Genomic DNA, 20249 nt, shown 5'->3' on the forward strand with positions numbered 1-20249 from the left:
TGTTGAATATAAACTTTCGTAAATTTTCCATACAAACGTCAAAACTGCGAACAGATTCTATTGAGTCAGACGCCCGATCGGGCTCGTTCGGAGTGGACGTGTCGCCAAATTTGCTCCAATGACATTTGTTTTTGACACTGGAAATCATATACGGATACAAAAAGATTGCCAGTGCTATGAATGTATTCAAAAGTAATAAGGTAAATAAATATCGTCACGTCTAAAAGAGTCTCAGTTTAAAATCGTTTTTTTTTGTGTTGTTTACTACTTATTATTGTTGAGAAATAAAAAAATATATGTAACTTTAATACAATGATAAGAAATATAGGTATTTTTTGTCTTCTAAACTTTATTAAAATGAAAGAGTTTTAAAATTAATTTTAACTCGTTGGACTTTATTTTCATTATACTGGTCACATTATTTAGTGTGTCAGTGTGTGTAACAATCTCTATCGCGAAGAGACATTCAGTGTGGCGTATGAAAAAACTAACAGAACTAATCATTATAATTATATTGTATAAACGATTATTTACGTAAATGGCGAAATTATTAATTGTAATAATATATTATCTTATCACAAAATTGTTCTGTATGACTTACCTTCTTACGTTCAATATAATTTTTAAATGGTGTTTTCACACGGGGCACGTAACCTTAGATTCAGACAACTTTAACTAAATTTTGAAAATTATTATTTTAATGAAGAATTCTATATATGGCAACAATTTTACATGTAAACTGACTGTCAACCTCTATTCATACATAACCTCAACCTTTGTCTCAGTGCATTTATAACGGATGTTATAATGGCTAAACCGATCAGGAACAGTGAATTTATTTTAATTCATTCGGAAAAGGGTTTAACCATTTATAATTAGAATAAACGAAGCACTGTTTTTTACACCAGAGTTGTTTTGATTTTATATGGTGTTTGCACAAATTTATTTTGAAAAATAATCGGAGTCAATTCGTCTGAGATGGTAACACTAAATTTTTATTAATGATTAAACGAACTTACCTGAAGTGAAGTTCTATCATAATTATCCGAGTTGCTTCGTCGAATAGATTATAAATAAACACAATGTAGTTTCACGCAATGCTGGCCTGTAACACTGAATTTGAGAGAATAGAAAAAAGAAATATTCAAAAGTGTATTGACATATGACATTTCCATCATTTAGTTCAGAGATATAACATTATTTAATATAATTGCATACCTGTATGCATAATTAAATATGCAGTCCACCCTTACCTAAGTTAGGTGTGTTTATGTGTTGAAGATATTTCACGATGGGGTTGAGAATGAATGGGAGGGCGGGATTCTAATCTATTCGACGAAGCAACTCGGATAATTATGATAGAACTTCACTTCAGGTAAGTTCGTTTAATCATTAATTATCCTCTTTGCTTCGTCTTCTAGATTATAAATAAACACAATGTAGATCTTGAGAGAAATCGTGAAATATCGAACAGAAAAAAAAAAGGAAACAAATCATTAAACAACAATTAATTTACTTCAAGCACAAATTACTGGTTTACATTAGAACAGTTACATAATTATAAAGCCGCTCATTCATAATACATTCGACATAATAGTTTTGGCAAAGGTTGAGTTATCTGTCTCATTAATACATCTATTATAGAATTTACCAAATATAGTTGAGGAGCCGCTCCATCCCGCGGTCTTCCTTATTAAGTCCAGGTTAACTCCTAGGCTATGCGCCTTAGAGGTTGCTGCATGTCGCGTACTATGTGCGGTAAACAGGGTAATATCTATACCGCATTCTCCCAAAGTTTGTCGAATCCAACGACTTATCGTTTGCGAGGTTACAGACTTATGGGGTTTTTTAAGACTTATAAAAAGAGAATCGTGATTGCCACGTAACAATTTCGTTTTATCTATGTAAACAGACAGAGTTTTAACCGGACAGATTTCAGGTTTTTCCGGAAAGACCGGCAACGTTAACATAGGTTGGGCTGCGCCCGGTCTTGAAGTCTTAATTAGGTCTGGAATTTTAATAGTGACTTCATTAGTATGAAATTCAACATTATTTATGAGAATTTTAGCCAAAGTTTGGACTCTGTGAGCAGTTATTAGAGCAAGCAAAGTGACGAGCTTCTTAGTTATTTGATCTAATTCAAGATTTTGATTGGGGAACCAAGATGCTAGATTATCTAGTACTAACGAGGTGTTCCATGTTTGATTATATTTCGGTAAAGGCGGCCGAATTTTATAAACGCCTTTAAAGAAACGTTTAATTCGATCATCGCTGCCGATATGTGCGCCTAAAATCAGGGACAGAGCGGACCTACAGCTGTTTAAAGTACCATATTGAGCGTTAGCTTCATACAACTGCGTAAGAAAAGTTAATATTTCAGTTATCGAGGAAGTAAATAAATTTACGTTATTGATAGTGCAGAAACTGTGCCATTTTTTTAAGCAAGAGTCGTATTGTTTTAAAGAATTGTCAGATAGGGAGGCAATCATTATATTGATGGACGACGGAGGGGTCCCATGTCTTAGTAGCGACTCCCGGACAAGATTCCGGCAACCAGGGTAAGTCTGTGGTGTACACTGCGATCGCTGGAATTAGATATGATCAAGTCGCTGTTAGGTCCAAAATATAAAGGTTCTGTGGCAAGCAGATGTTTAAATAGAGGGTACCATGGTTGAGTAGGCCAAAAAGGGACTACCATTATACCTGTAGCCTCGTCTCTTATAATCTTTCTTATCGTTTTTAGAATCATCGTAAAAGGAGGGAACGCGTAAAAGAAAAATTTATTCCATGGAATGGTGAATGCATTTACGGTAAATGCGTGTGGATCACTATACCATGACACGTATACATGACATTTTTTGTTTAAAGCACTGGCGAAGAGATCTATTTCCGGCATACCAAATGTTTTGATAATCGTATTGAAACTGTAATTGTTTAGTTCCCATTCGATATCTGAGTGAGAGCGGCGCGATTCTGCGTCTGCTAAAGTGTTGTCCGAGGATTTGATATAAGAGGCATAGACGATAATATTCCGTGTCTCACACCATTGCCACAGATTCTTTGTTACTTGGTTGAGGTGAGGAAACTGCACACCACCCATTCGATTAATATAAGAAATTGCTGTCATGTTATCAACACGAAGTAAGATTTGACAGCTTAGCATATCTTTAGCAAAGGTTTGTAAGCCATAAAAGGCTGCCAATATTTCTAGAAAGTTAATATGGTTGTGGCTTTCTTCTATGGACCAAGGTCCACCTGCAGTTTCCTCTCCACATGCAGCTCCCCATCCCGAAGTAGAGGCGTCACTAAAAATTTCCAAGCAGTAGTCGTCATATTTAATTTTGTTTTTAGGTTTGCTTATGGCGCGACACCACCAATCAAAGTCTGCTTTTAGTGATTGAGGAATATTCATATATCTTTCAAAGTCATCGGGATCGTTCATTAAGCTGAGATATTTTTGTCTTTCGAATTCTTTAACATAGAGCCGACCGTACTCTACCGCAGGACACGTAGAGTTAAGCAAGCCGATTAAACGCGCAAAATCTCTTATTTTGCATCGGTACAGAGATTTAAAATGATTTAATTCCTTCTTAATCTTACTAATTTTGTCATCAGGCAAAGTGACTTGGAAATGTTTAGTATCTATTATATAACCTAAAAATTTACACTTCGTACTGGGTACCATGTTACTCTTCTCCTCGTTTATAATGAAGCCTAAAGATGTTAATAATTGTTTTGTAGCTAAAATATTTTCCAAACAAGTATTGTATGTCCGTCCTATTAAGAGAAAGTCATCTAAATACACAGAGGATATGTAGCCACAAGTTCTGAGCAATTTCGTGACTGGTTTCATTATTTTTGTGAATACAAATGGAGCTGTACTAGGCCAAATGGTAATACATTAAATTCATACAATTTTGTATTATATTGAAATCGGAGATATTTTCGTGAATTTTCATGTATGCGAATTAAAAAATAAGCGTCTTTGAGGTCTAGAGTACTCATGAAACATCTCTCAGAAACAAGCTTTAAGGCAGTTCTTAAATCCTCCAGTTTAAAATGTTCTGTGTCAATGAATTTGTTAAAATTTTTAAGATTAAGGATAAATCTGTGTTTACCATTTGGTTTTGGGATTAAAAATATAGGTGATAAATACTGTCCACTACATGGTTTACATTCAGAGATAGCTCCAGATTTTAAAAGTTCTGCAATTGATTCAGAGATCTGAAGTTTTTCATTAATAGAGAAGGTTCTTTCTTTGGGAGGGTGAACTTGCACCACCGGGCGTTGTGTAATTATCTCGTATCCGGCTATCCATGATAGTATTACTGGGTCTGGTGTCAACAGTGACCATTGATAATAGAAATGGGACAGTCTCCCTGTGTGACTCACCGGTGTTCCAGCTAGCGGCGGTTCGAGTACCTGTGGCGGGACGCTCGATGCGATGTGCGCGAGCTGCTCGCGTGCTGACTCTTGGAAGAGGCAGGCTCCCTGCTCTTCTGGCTCCCCTGATGCCTGCGACTCGGAGGAGGAGCCTTCCAGTTTAAATTATTTCTTTTAGGTTGAGTTCCTGAGTATTGGTGCGGTTTGTACTGTTTGTGTTTAGGATCAAAGTTTTTGTTATATGACATGGGTAATTTCAGGTCGGCTCCCGACTTAGATATGGATTTTGCCGTCTTAACTGTTTCGGAAAGTTCCGAGCCAAATAGGAATTTATCTATGTTCGTTTTTTGTATTTGTTCTTTCATATCTTTTTTTAGGTTGTAGAGGATAAAGTTTCGTCGTGTGATTGAGTCTAGGCTTTGGTTATCACAAAGTAAACGGCAGGCATCCATAAGGAGTTTTATAACTGGTGTGTCCTTGTCTTCTTTAGACATTAAAGTACTGAGAGCCTCACCAACGCATGATATTGCTCGTCCAAGTTGTTTTTGTTTTAGTTGGATACCTTTGTCTCTCTTAACTGTTGCGTCCGAGACCGCAGCTATTATTTCCGGATTAAGTTCTGGAGCGTCAATCAAAGTGCAATTTATAGGAGGTAAGTGTCTGTCACATAATTCCTTACGAGTTTCTTTGGTCAAGCCATTAGTCGCAATATATTGTAGTCGCTTTGCCAAATCGGCTTGAATTTCTTTTCCATATTGCTGGATTATTGTCGGATCCTCACCGAGTATTTCTAAAAGAGTGTTGTCTAATAGAGTCTCATCTCCTTGTGGCAAACTTACTTCCGGTGTATCGCGTACAGGAACATCTGGTGCAGAAGCGGTGGCCGTTGTTTTTTGTTGCCCAATTGCCTGTGTAGGTACTTCGGATGTCTGCAGTGGTATGCATGGAGTTGCGGGTAGGGATAGTTCCGATGATGGACGGGCCGGCGGATTGATGGGACTCATTGATTGTGCCGGCAAATAGGACGTCGATCTTAGGGTTTCAATATAATTAGTATCTTCATCTCTTATCGAGTGAGCATCGTAGCGCAACTCGTCTGTAAGTATTATATCAATACATCATGACATTTATATACCTAATGAGAGGGTTTCATAACGGCAACAGGCTTTGACGGCAAAGTGACAACCCCACAGGTTGCCCGCAGTGCTCGTATGGGTTCACGTCAGAACGTAAAGTGACTGCCCCAGAAGCAGCCCGCATTACGGACCATACACGTGAGAATCATCAAGATGTGAACGTTTGTATTTCGATTCCATTAAGCCATTTAAATTCACGTTAGTAAGCAAAGTGACAGCCCCAAAAACTGCCCGCAGTGCTGACCATGCACGTGAGAAATGTCAAGTTCTATGTTTCCAATTCCATTCAGGCACAGTAATTTAATTCTCGCTCGTAAGCAAAGTGACAGCCCCAAAAGCTGCCCGCAGTGCTGAGCATGTACAAGGGAATTTTAAAAATTTTCGTCTTCACAAAGCGACGAATAAATAGAGGAATGATTTCATTCGTTTACGATTTACTGCTGAAATAGGTAGGTATTTATTGCTGAAAAAAATTAAATGACTGACCTTCATTGTTGATTTGAGATTTTTCTCTCTCGTCTTTCTTATCTCGTCTTTTTATGTCCTTCTTCAATTTTTTTATTTTATGGAGTAGGCGTTCATATTGGTCTTTATGTTTTCTTTTGCCCATTTTGTAAAAAGTAGCTGTGTTACAAAAAAAAGCTTATTTTCTTTTGTGAGTGTTACTTTTAGCACTGAAAAATTGTGAATGATGGAAATGTCATATGTCAATACACTTTTGAATATTTCCTTTTTTTTTTATATTCTCTCAAATTCAGTGTTACAGGCCAGCATTGCGTGAAACTACATTGTGTTTATTTATAATCTAGAAGACGAAGCAAAGAGGATAATTTTACAAATCTGGGACAATAGAAAGAGACAAATAGTAGCCTATGTCATTCTCCATCCCTTCAACTATCTTCACTTAAAAAATCACGTCAATTCGTCGCTCCGTTTTGCCGTGAAAGACGGACAAACAAACAGACACACACTTTCCCATTTATAATATTAGTATGGATGTTAAGTCAAATTCATACAGAATTTTATAGTGTAAAATAAGGCCAACGTAACGAGATAAAGAATGAAAACGTTTTCAGTTACGCATTGTTTATTTCAATAAATTAAATAAAATTTTGTTAACAATAGTATACATTTATGAAATCGTTTCGTTGTCCTTATTTACAATAGCGGCCTATGAATTTATAGTATCTAAATACCACACCTCGAACACTGGCGATCAAATATATGAAAGAGGCGTGTTCCTAGCACACAGTCTAAGCTCGTGTAGGTGAGCGCGTACCATGCTTGTATGAGTGAAATATGACAGGCCGACTGTTTGCTTTTTTGACAGGCGGTGACTGTGAGGTAACCGAGAGGGGGTGGGCGGCTACTCTTTATTATACTGTGCTGATACACAAGTGGTCACTCTCATGAAATTGACGAAAGTGGATCTTAGGACTACCAAATGTATCTTTCTTTCTAGCACTTTCATTCCCCAGTGATAGTTGATCGGGCTATCCCTTTCGGCTATTTACGGCTCAGCCACGACATTGGTCTAAGCGCGATAGCGCGGGCAGCGGCGTCCATACATTGGAGCAAAACACAGCAAAGGGACTTTACGTTCGCACGTATGGCTTCCGCTCACCGCTGTCGCGCTTAAACCAATGTCGTGGCTGGGTCGTTACTCGTTTTTGGCGGGGCCAAGTGCCTAAGGAAACTAACAATTTTATCCTTCTGGCACTTCCACTCGCCAGCTCCATGCACCAATAGCAGAAGATGGTCAATCCTGGTCGGCTGGTCGAGAGACAGCTTGAACTTGGGAGGGTTTCGGTATACACGCTTGCCGAAGGTGAACAGCTGGACAGGATAGGTTAGGGCATATATTAAATATAAGATCATACCATCCCATACATTAAAATGCGACCGCCTAAGAACGCGCATACACTACACCACATATAGATGGCGCCACAAAAAACTGCCTTGTTGCCATCGATTATTTGTAGATTGGCGTTAATTGTCAAAAATGACATAGATTTGTGGCTCGAAAGTGACACTTAACGTCAATCAAAGAGGATCGAGTATTATAGAGAGTTAGGCCCCGCGCAGACGGGCAACCGTTGCCAGCGACTTTTTTGTCGCGACCATGGCCTAGTATGGAAGTGCGCATACGAGGCGACGCAACTTTTCATACAAATACGAAAGTCGCCGAGCAACTGTTGCCTCCGTGTGCGCGGGCCCTTACTGTCAAAGTAAAGTGTGTAATCACAGTGCATAGACCGCCATCTCTCGACACAGGTTTAAAACTTTTGAACCTCAGTTTTGACAATTTGGCCCGTATTCTTAGCTTGATATGTGTTTAAACGTCAAATATTAATATTAGCGCCATCTAGCCGAGCGTCCCCCAAAGGTGTATCACCATCTAGGTCACAGCACCTTTTTCTGTATGGTTTTGAGGTACGTTTTTTTCTTAGACTTCATCTGTCTATACGGAGTTACATATGTCTTTGACGCCAATCTACAAATAATTGATGACAACAAGGCATTTTTTCTGGCGCCATCTATTTGTGTAGTGTATGCGCGTTCTTAGGCGGTCGCATTTTAATGTATGGGATAGTATGATCTTCTTATATTTAATCTATGGTTAGGGTTAGGAATGGGATAGGGAATCAGGGTAATAGTACAGTTGGCGTGGTTACACTGCCGGTATAGTAAACACGAGGTGCCAGGTTCAAACCCCGAGAGTGGTAAATTTTTTCCCCGCATCCGAGTGGTATGCGTTATACATTTTCCCCCTCGTAAACAAAATAAAAAACCGGCCAAGTGCGAGTCGGGCTCGCGCACAAAGGGTTCCGTAGCAGCAAATATAATAAACTTATTATGTCAATTATCTCAAAAACTATAAGAGATACTTTGATCAAACCAAAAATCGTTGAAAGAGTTAATTAGCATGCATCACCTCTATTTTTTTTAGAATTTTATACCCCGTAGTTATAAAAATAGAGGGGGGGGGACATACTTTTTACGACTTTGAGAGCTGATATCTCAAAAACCGTTCACTTTAAGAAAAATGTTTTTTAGAAAACTTTATATCATTTTAAAAGACCTTTCCATTGATACCCCACACGGGTATGTACATCGAAAAAAAATTTTCATCCCTCAGTTACATGTATGGGGGCCCCACCCCCAATTCTTTTTTTTACTATTTAGTGTCATAATTTTGTAGCGGTTCATACAACACATATTCCCATCAAATTTCATCACTGTAGTACTTATAGTTTCCGAGTAAATCGGCTGTGACAGACGGACAGACGGACAGACGGACAGACGGACAGACGGACATGACGAAACTATAAGGGTTCCGTTTTTGCCATTTTGGCTACGGAACCCTAAAAAGGGGGTTCCTTAGGTAGGGTAGGTTGCACCAAACATTATTACGCATAACGTTTAATACGCATATCAATATTTCGCATAACAGATTACGTGTAACGCTAATGCGCATAATGTAAATTGTCATAACGATGAATTGGGATAAGCATAATAGGCATAACTTTGCTTCCTAGAATTATTAAATGGCATACAATACTAGTTATTTGTTATACAAGGGGGCAAAGTTGTATTTTAACGCCGAGTGTGGAATTGAAAAACGATCAAGTGAAAGGATCCTATAGTTGAACCACGAGCGAAGCGAGTGGTTCGAGAATAGAATCCTGAACTTGCGAGTTTTTAACACACGAGAAGTAAAATAAATTTGCACCCGAGTGTAACACAAAACTTTTCCCCTCACTATAGCGAGGAAACTACAACGCAAAAAAATGCGTTTATCACTGCTTCCAGTAGTTCCACAGGTGGTAAATCATCTTTATTACTAGATTCACCTACTTTTATCAATTTTAAAGCAGTTAATTTGACTTTATTTAAGGTCAAATTACTTTACCCACTAGTGGATAAAATGCGTTTTTACCCGCTGGTATTAATGGACAAAACACGTGTTTCCGAACTAGTGAGGAGAAAAATTATATTTGACTGCTTATTCAATGTTATGAACAATTATGTTACGCCAAATCTGTTATGCGAATTAATGATAGGCGAAATAGAGGGCATCTATAAACGTATTTCAAAACTGCCCCTTAGTGATTAATGGGGGAACATTTTAGTAACCATACATATTTACGTTCTTTATCTCGTTTTCTTGGCCTTACTTTTTGGACGGGACTTGAACTCAATTAAATGGTTTTAGTGAGCTTTAGCACAAGAAAAAATTTACATATAGAAACTAAGACGAAGAATAAAACGCCATTGCTAGCTAAAATCTAAAATAGACCCTTGAGCTTTGCTCAAGAATCAAGTCAAATAGCGTGAATTATCAGTACCACTACTCGACATTAAGTGGCAACTGTGTCTCGTCTGCAAAAAAAAAATAGAACAGTTTACAACTTATATTACAAGCAGAAGGAATTGAAAACAGAATACTTATTAATACTATTGTAATATGTATTTGCTAAAAATTGGCGAGCATTAGACTTTTCGTTCGTCGCGACATCTATTGACAAGTAGCAGTACTGGTAATTTACGCTAGTTGACGCGTGATTGTCGCTAGATGTCACTTAACTATGCCTATACAAATAACCCGCATTTACTGATGTATGGAGTTACAACTCTTCCCTTACTTATTCCTGTATGTTTTTTTTAATACTACGTCGGTGGCAAGCAAGCATACGGCCCGCCTGATGTAAAGCGGTCATCGTAACCTATGGACGCCTGCAACTCAAACAGTTACATGCGCGTTGCCACCCCATTAGAAACTTGTACATTCCCTTTTGCTGTGTTAAGTACACAGCAAAAAGGAGTGTACAAGCTCTAAGGAGGGTTCGGGTTGCCGATGACTCAAAGGACAACAGACGGAACAAGTTAGTTCCGTAAGTCCTCCCGTCATCAGCACACCGCACCCTCGTTGAGCTCTGACGGCCCAGCCACGACATTGGTCTAAGCGCGACAGCGGTGAGCGGCAGCCATACGTGCGAATGAAAAGTCCCATCGCTGTGTCTCGCTCCAATATATGGCCGCCGCTCACCGCTGCCGCGCTTAGCCCAATGTCGTGGCTGAGCCATGATGGTTCTACTTACATTAGGCGTACTGAACGCGTCAGTGGCACCTGTTTGGAGAAAATGCACCATGACGGCAGGACCGTGCATCACGACCAACTCGTTGTTTGGCAGCACTAGGCGGCGGTGCCACTCGCCTGTCGTTATACCGTGCCGGTACTCAATCTGGGTAAGGAAGAAATAGGTTTATAATGAAGGTAAATGCATAAGATTTCGGTTGCAATGCCTGTTAAGTGACAAAGATAGAAAATCACATAGAACTTCTTAGGGATCTATGATTTTATTTATTCGCGCCCGTGTGGTGACGGGCTAAGAATTTCACCACCCCTTTGCTCGTCGTAGAATTTGAATGTGGAATAAGGGTTCGATTGCGGTGAAGGCGGTGTGCTTTATTTCCGAAAAAAAAAAAAAAAAAACTTTTGGAAATACAGATTGCAAATTTTAATATGACTTAATCACTTCATTAGTTAAATCAAAGAGGATCGAGTATTATAGAGAGTTACTGTTGAAGTAAAATGTGTAATCACAGTGCATAGACTGCCATCTCTTGACACAGGCTTAAAACTTTTAAATCTCAGTTTTGACAATTTGGCCCATATTCTTAGCTTGATATGTTTTAAAATGTCAAATATTAATATTAGCGCCATCTAGCTGAGCGTACCCCAAAGGTGTAATGCCATCTAGGCCACCGTACCTTTTTCTGTATGGTACTGAGGTACGTTTTTTTCTTAGACTTTATCTGTCTATACGGAGTTATATGTCTTTGCACAAATAAATGCCCTTACCGGGATTCGAACCTCCCGGGTTCGAATCCCGTGGCGTAGCAGGCAGGGTCACTACGCGCTAAGCCAGATCGGTCGTCAAACGTCATAATGAAGGAAAATGCGTGAAAAACAGAAACGCAGTAGAAGTGAAACTTCCTAACATAACCTAAAAAACATTTTTTCAAGTGACCTTAAAGTTTTTGCTTTTAGTTATATCCATCTTTTTTTCTGTTTTAAATATTTCACATTGCTATTTGCTCTAATTATTGAAAGAACAAACATAAACTCATTTTGCACTCGATCTAAATATAAAACACACAGATTCCAACCAACCATTCCACTATTCAAAACCATAGTTAAAGTAAAAAAAAAACAGTTTATAATATTGTCTTCGGTTACCGCGATAGTTGGAAACGGATTAAATCGCGTATAATGAATTTAAAATACGTGGTCAACGGGTGACCATGACCACCCGCCACCACGAACGCTGTAAAGAATTCGAAACGTCGGGATGTATTTTAAATTCATTATACGCGATTTAATCCGTTTCCATAGTTTTATTTCATAAAAAAAGTTTAAATTAGTATTAAGTTATGTTTTTCTTTTATGTATATCAAAACTGTAACTGTAACTAATGTCTAGAACAATGAGCGCCTCTCGCCATCAAACGTTACAGTTTGGCGAGGTATTAAAAAAAAACTGGGTTCTGGGCATTCTGTTCTGTCACTGACTGAGTGAATAAGTGAATGAATGGAATGAGTGAGTCGTGTTGAGCCAGAATGTTACGCGCTGAGTGAGCGGCATTCCACGCAAAGTAACAATGAATGAATGTTACGCGCTGTCAGTTTAAAGTCGCATTGGAAGTTTCACTTCAAAAATGAACTACAGCGACAGTGATCAAGATTGCTACTAGAGTTGTGCCTGCTCGTTCACTGAGAAGATCGCTCCCAACTAGTACGATCTCCGAAGTGTACTAGTTCGTTCTTTTAGGACATTTAGTACAGTAGTACACCGAGAGAGCGAGAGACAAATTGTGCATATGGCGTACAGTAACGCTCGCTCGTACTAGCCGAGAGCTGATCGGCCGTTTTCGCGCGCTCTCGGTCCGAGTCGGTTCTAGTTCGGTTGCGGTCGGATCACACGGATCGCTTTGCTGTCATTGTTACTTCTCGGCTCTTCGCTCCTTTCGCTCCCATTCTGTTGCGCGTGTGTGAGTGTACTAAATGTACTAGAGAGCAGAATCATTTTGGGAGTAGTTCGGTCTAGTACAGTGCAGGGAATCGTGTCTTTTGTACTAATACAATGTTAATGTATGTGAATAAGATCTTTTATGTACACCCATTTTTATTGACAAATAAATATATCATTTCATTTCATTTCATTTTAATATATATATTTCGTTTTCTTTCTTTCTTTATTAGTACATGTACTACACAATCCTAATTGCTACACGATTTGTATACATCTGGTATGAATCCGTAACTCGGTAAATGCGACTGGAATGGTGTTAAAATGGTCGCCAGTTAGAAGTGAGAAGAAATGAGTTTTTTAAGGGTTAGCTTTGCCTAGTGTGGGACCATAGAATAAAACCAACGCCGTCGTAGCATTACGTCGTTTTCCACAGACTTTCGAAAGGCGAATTCATGCAAAAATCGGTCCCCTGTTAGTAAATGTAAGTTAAATACAATAGGGATGACGACTACATGAAAAAAAATGGCATTCTGTTTAGTCCGTCAGTTAGATCATTCAAAAATACTGAACACATATTTTTCGCTTTTTAGTAGTAGTAGTAGTAGTAGTAGTAGTAGTAGTAGTAGTAGTAGTAGTAGTAGTAGTAAACACTTTATTGTACAGAACAAATTACATGCACAGAGTATTATAACGGTTATGTACAAAGGCGAGCTTATCCCTTTAAGGGATCTCTTCCAGCTAACCTTAGAATAACTTACCTTTTTCTAATTAATGAAAAAATACAAAGATATAGAGCATCAAAGTTCCGGAGTGGGGGCTTGTGACGTCACTTCTAAGTAAAAATTGTACCTTAGGCGTGACGTCATGCGAAACTTCAACGCACTGTACCGTCGTCATTTTTCGTTTATGAGAAAAAAGAAAAAATACTTTTAAACTTTAAATAATTTTTTGATAATGTAACTGGCGGACTAATTAGTTTTTTTTAGTCGTCTCGCCTATTGTTTTTCATTGTATTTTTTCCATTAACATCTATAGGTATTTGAAGCATCGTTCGACGTGTTTGATTGATACAAATACATAATCCGTAACCGCGGCTTTCTGATAGTTACAATTACAATTAAGGTAACTAATCCATTTTTTCCATTATTACACTATGATGTTGAGTTCTACATGTATCCACTGAACACGCCTACCATATATAACCGGTGGACACTCTATTTAATAATGCAAACATTGTAAAACATGGAAAAAATTGACCAGTTACATTTGCCCCCCAGTCGAGATTTGCCCCGCTGTACCTTACCTCTAATTTTTCAGCCACAGCTTCTGTGTACGGCACATATCGCGCGTCCGTGGTGCCTTTATAGAACCAGCTACATCTGAAATGTAGTAAAAATCGTAATATATATATTTTTAAGGATGTCTTTAATTTATGATTATGATTTTATGATTTAGTTTCGTTTTCTTTCAACCCCTTATTTGCCAAGAATGGCACTGTGGTTTAGTTTGTTCAAGGCACTGAAGCATTAGTAGTTTCATGTGTTCTGCCTACCCCTTTATGGGATACAGGCGTGATTGTATGTTGTATGTTATGTCTTTAAGTATTAAACATGTAAAATCGGGTAACTCACGTAAAATTGTAGAAGATCGCTCGATATGCTTCGCTCCGTAACGAGGAGCATTCCCAACAAATGACAATTGTGCCGAAAGTGAGGGTAGTCTCGCACCGCCCCTGCCGCCGCCGACCCCCGCGCCGCCAACGGTTGCAGCGAGCTGCGGCCCGCACCCGCAGTCTGCGCCGGGATACCGTAGGCATCGCGCGTGCTCAATGAAAATGCTCCTCGTTAGCGAAACATGTCGAGCGATCTTCGTCAATTTTACGCGTGTTTTACCCGATTTTACATGTTTAAAATGTTAGTGTCTCACGGTAGTTCTATTATTAAATAGTTACTTGTTATACAAGGGGGGAAAGTTGTATTTTAACGCCGAGTGTGAAATTGAAAAACGAGCAAGTGAAAGGATTCTATAGTTGAACCACGAGCGAAGCGAGTGGTTCGAGAACAGAATCCTGAACTTGCGAGTTTTTTAACACACGAGAAGTAAAATACATTTGCACCCGAGTGTAACACAAAACTTTTCCCCTCACTATAGCGAGGAAACTACAACGCAAAACCACATTACAGGTGGTAAATCATCTTTATTACTAGATTCACCCACTTTTATCAATATTAAAGCAGTTAATTTGACTTTATTCAAGGTCAAATTACTTTACCCACTAGTGGATAAAGTAATTTGACCTTGAATATAGCCAAATTAAGATGTTTTACCACCTGTGGAACTACTGGAAGCAGTGATAAGAGCGTTTTTTGCGTTGTACTTTCCTCGCTATAGTGAGGGGAAAAGTTTTGTGTTACACACGGGTGCAAATGTATTTTACTTCTCGTGTGTTGAAAAACTCGCCAAGTTCAAGATTCTATTTTCGAACCACTCACTTCGCTCGTGGTTCAACTATAGAATCCTTTCACTTACTCGTTTTTCAATTCCACACTCGGCGTTAAAATACAACTTTAACTATTAAGTACTAGTACAACCCATAAACCTTGAGATAATTTACGACTTTATTTTGTGGTCGTTTGATTTGAAGTCTAATTCTTATCGTAGAGAACTTTATTAAGGGTTATAATGGGGTCTTCATACCTTCTGACGTTGGTTGGCTTGTCCGACCAATAGACTGCTGTTCTGAGTCGACCGACCACGTTCACATCGTATCTCCCACCATCGGTTGGGACTAGTGTGTTCTCATTTAGGTTTGCTGTAACAGAAAAAAGTTCGCATAAAATAAAGCCAACCTTCAAATGGGCACCTTTGTTGTTTTTTTTTATTTATTATAAATGGGCTTACTCTTGGCCCCAGAATAGCCAAAGGCAAAGACGTGGCCTACGATGGAGTGAGCTCGCCCAGAAGATGCTGTTCACCCTAGATTTCAAGGTTTACAATAAAAAGTTTTGCTTATATTTTATTCTTTTAAAAGACTCCGTATTGCTTAAATCATATAGTTTATCGTATGCCATCATCATCCTCCTTGCGTTATCCCGGCATTTGCCACGGCTCATGGGAGCCTGGAATCCGCTTTGACAACTAATCCCAAGATTTGGCGTAGGCACTAGTTTTTACGAAAGCGACCGCCATCTGACCTTCCAACCCGACCTTATTGGAATTAGTCCGGTTTCCTCAGGATGTTTTCCTTCATCGAAAAGCGACTGTCAAATATCAAATGACATTCGGCACATACATTCCGAAAAACTTATTGGTCCGAGCCGGGGTTCGAACCCGTGACCTCCGGAACGAAAGTCGCACGTACTTACCACTAGGCTACCAGCGTATGCCATGTATGCCATTAATTATAATATTTTAAAAGTATAGGTTGTGTACTCACGGCTCTGAAACGCGTTCTCTATGGCCCTCGAGTCTGTGAGAGAGAACCCGCGCCATGTCGACTTGTCTTCGCAGTCCACTCGGTAGAACCAGTGGTGTTTCACCGGCTCGTACTCGTTCGAAGAACGGTTCTGTAACGCAAGTATACATATCGTCACTACTTTGAAAAAATCTCGTATCTCACGCTGCTTCTCAAAGTTAAAACGCAGTAAGTCTAAATGCATTCCATACATACTTACTACAATTTTCTTTTCATTGACAGACGAAGATACAAGTTTTTTTAAAAGTAGTGACGATATTGAAATGAGCATGATTTGATGGAGTCTAAATTCTTATTCTTATTGCGAACACGTTCGTAAAGGTGATCTTTATCTACTTCAGTGAAAAAGAACCTCGAAATTCGCCCATTTTGGCGTTCACGGTATGCCCTAAAGACCAATAAAGACCGAAAGCTACCCAATAGCTATTTGACATTTGACGCCAACGCAAACATTGCAGATGGTATTTAGATTCCATATACAAAGTTGTACGAGAATGTAGTTCATCTGCTTCGGTCCTATACTTTGAAATCAGTCAGATTTTTATAAATAAGTCAGAAGCCAACACGTAGATGCCTTTAGGACACTCTACTTAAATATAAGGGGTGCACCAAGTGGATGCTTCCCCAACCCGTGTCATGAGACGCACGTGGAGTCAGCACCTGTCAGGGTGTAAGGACTATTTAAGAGTTGATCATAGTTGATGGAATCTAAAATACATACACACATATAAAATCACGCCTGTATCCCATAAAGGGGTAGGCAGAGCGCATGTACTATTAAGTTTCAGTGGCACTCAGCAAAAAGGGGTTGAAAGAAATCCAAATTGTGGAATCTAAAATGAACCCGATTATTGGGGGAAAGCGATGGACTAGGAAATGAGATAAAATTACCAGACTGGTATTTGGAGACACAATTGTTCATATCATTTGATCACAGATATGGAGGCGTACCTATATTGAGACTTTTCATCATGTGGTATATTATAATTATAATACGATATTAACAGAGAACATTGCGTCCAAAAATGAAAGAAGCTCAGTATATCCCGTGTATTTTTAATGAAAAATGTTGCAAGTTATTAAAACATCATACAGAAGGTTTAAGATTCAATAGGTACAGTTTCCATGTACTTATATACTCTGTCAAACAAGTCTGTCAGTAAATAAGAACAAAGAAAACTATATGCATCCTTTTCTTTAGGGTACTAGAGAAAAGGATACCTATAGTTTTCTTTGTTCTTATTTACTGACAGACTTGTTTGTCAGAGTATAGTATATCGTCACTACTTTGAAAAAAATCTCGTATCTCACACTGCTCCTCAAAGTTAAAACGCAGTAAGTCTATATGCATTCCATACATACTTATTACATTTTTCTTTTCATTGACAGAAGAAGATAAAAGTTTTTTTTAAGTAGTGACGATATCCATCTCATATAGTATTACAGCCAAAGCTCCATACATATCTAAACAAATTCATTATTTTTATGGTAACAACTTTGTTTTGTTACAACAGCATTTTCGATGCTGACAGTCATCTAACACAATTTATTTTGGTTATAAAATTAAGACGACAAAAACCATCTCGTTGCAATGTCTGCAGAAAAAACACAAACAACACAATTTAATACTAACATGAACAGTCATTGTAAATAAGGAAAAATTGACAACACTAAATAGTTATGTATAAACTAAAACTCAAACAAATATGTGCAGTTGAAACGGTGGCCAAATTTAAACTGCCAATTTGAACGGCGAAACAGGGGCTTACGGCAGACAGGTTAAATTATTTCGGCAAGCAAAAAAAGGTCCACGGACTGATACCTTTATTTTGACTTTGAAACTGTGATTCACACCGACGGAATATACTAGAGATGGGCCGAATACGGACTTTGCCGAATACGAATATTCGGCCGAACATTCGGTTCAGCTGTTACAGAACTGAACATTCGGCCGAATATTCGGTTCCGCCATATTTCAAATCCTGGCTTAGAGTTAAAAACTTTTCAATGATTGGTAAGTAATGGGTACTAAGGCTCTTAATGTTCCTATAATTTAGTGCATAAGAAAATTTTAGTTTTGTATCCTAAGCTACGTTATTTTAATTTCTAACATAATTGATTAATTATTGTAGGTACTTTTATTTTAACGCATTTTTAACTTCCTTTGATGGTTTCTTAGAATGCCGAAATAGGATGTCATTATCCGATGAATTACGAAAAAACTTACGCTATTTATTTACTTTGTTTATTCGGTAAATATTCGGCAATATAACCGAACTATTCGGCCGAATACGAACATTGAAAAACTTGCCAAATATGCCGAAAACCGAATATTTAGCGAATATTCGGCCCATCTCGAGAATATACTTAGATGAACCGATATTTTTCCGTTAGATTTAGATAACACTAGCTAAAAATTCGAAAATTGCGGAATGCTCCCCCCCCCTTAGGAAAGTGAGGGGTTAGAAAGAGACAAAAAGTAGCCTATGTCACTCTCCATCCCTTCAACTATCTCCACTTAAAAAAATCACGTCATTTCGTCGCTTCCTTTTGCCGTTAAAGACGGACAAACAAACAGACACACACACACTTTTCCATTTATAATATTAGTAGTAGGTAATTACGTTTCTACGTCGACAGCCACCGCGGTACGTCATAACGTGACGAAAGATGTTTAGAAACTAAATTAATATTAGAAAGTTTTCTAAAGGTAGGTACCATTAGCATAATGATAATAAACTTAAGGACTTATGTTTTAAACGGTTTACTGACGATTCGCCAAAAAACGTTTCCCAAAGTTTCACATCCCAAACTATTATTCCCAAATTATCATTTCCCAAATAAACGTTTGGCAAAACAACTTATCGCAAATTGACATTTAGCAAAACTTTTTTTGGCAAGTATTTGTTTCCCAAAACATTTAATTGGTCAAATTTCATTTCCCAATAATCATTTCGCAATAGTTTCATTTCCCAAAGTATTGTTTGGGAATAAAACTGAAATTATCATTTGACAATTTTAAGTTAAATTTGGCAAAAAAATCTTCGGTAAATTAAATTAATCCCGTAGAAATGAAAATGCAAATGCCTAAATATTTTCGAAATTTGCGATGTGAAATTTTGACCAAACATGTTTTTGGGATATAAGTTTTGCCATTAAAAACGTTTGTGAAATAAAGTTTTGACTAAATAAAATTTGACTAAGTAAAATTGTGCCAAATGATAATTTGATCAAACAAAATCATTGCGAAACATACCTTTGCCAAACAATACTTTGGGAAATGAAACTATTGCGAAATGATTATTGGGAAATGAAATTTGACGAAACGTTTTTTGGCGAAACGGCAGGACACCGTTTTAAACACTTAAATTTTTGAGCAATAACGTTTAGTGGTTTAAAGATTTGGAAATATTTATGTGTATTCTACTCAGAATCGAGAGCTCTTTCAGTCCTAATAGGAGAAAAAAGTGTTCCAAGGTTTTTTCCCATTCCGTTACCATTTTTTCATACATTTTGTATGGCGGTAACGGAATGGAAGGTTTGAAAAATGTATGGAAATCTTGGGACATTTTTTTTCTTCTATCAGGATCGAAAGACCTCGCGATTCTGAGTATGAATCGCATAAAAAAACCCACGTTACAAAAAAAAGTGGGGTGGACAACTCTGAAAAAAAACCGGTCAAGAGCGTGTCGGGCCACGCTCAGTGTAGGGTTCTGTTCTGTTAAACTACTGAACCTATCAACTTCAAAACAATTTTCCTAGAAAGTCTTTATAAAGTTCTACTTTTGTGATTTTTTTTCATATTTTTTAAACATATGGTTTTAAAAGTTAGAGGGGGGGGACACTTTTTTTTCCTTTAGGAGCGATTATTTCTGAAAATATTCATATTATCAAAAAACGATTTTAGTAAACCCTTATTCATTTTTAAATACCTATCCAATAATATATCACACGTTGGGGTTGGAATGAAAAAAAAAAATCAGTCCCCACATTACATGTAGGGGGGGTACCCTAACAAAACATTTTTTTCCACTTTTTATTTAACCACTTTGTCGGCGTGATTGATATACATATTGGTACCAAATTTCAGCTTTCTAGTGCTAATGGTCACTGAGATTATCCGCGGACGGACGGACGGACGGACAGACATGACGAAACTATAAGGGTTCCTAGTTGACTACGGAACCCTAAAAATGGCCCAAGTCAAGTACAATATCGA

The 20249-nt window shown here is 38.1% G+C and overlaps 1 protein-coding gene across 2 annotated transcripts in view; it reads right to left on the reverse strand.

Annotated features, from left to right (window-relative positions):
• LOC125239381 overlaps window positions 1-20249 on the reverse strand; it is a 58266-nt gene that overhangs the window by 31088 nt on the left and 6929 nt on the right. For both annotated transcript variants that reach the window (XM_048146947.1, XM_048146946.1), the window contains exons 2-5: window positions 15992-16121; window positions 15253-15367; window positions 13859-13934; window positions 10622-10765 (exon numbers count right to left, since the gene is read on the reverse strand). In XM_048146947.1, coding sequence (XP_048002904.1) covers window positions 10622-10765; window positions 13859-13934; window positions 15253-15367; window positions 15992-16121 — 465 coding nt within the window. The remainder of the gene's footprint in view (window positions 1-10621; window positions 10766-13858; window positions 13935-15252; window positions 15368-15991; window positions 16122-20249) is intronic.

Source organism: Leguminivora glycinivorella, chromosome 25 (assembly GCF_023078275.1).
Source record: "Leguminivora glycinivorella isolate SPB_JAAS2020 chromosome 25, LegGlyc_1.1, whole genome shotgun sequence".
NCBI classification, from domain to species: domain Eukaryota; kingdom Metazoa; phylum Arthropoda; class Insecta; order Lepidoptera; family Tortricidae; genus Leguminivora; species Leguminivora glycinivorella.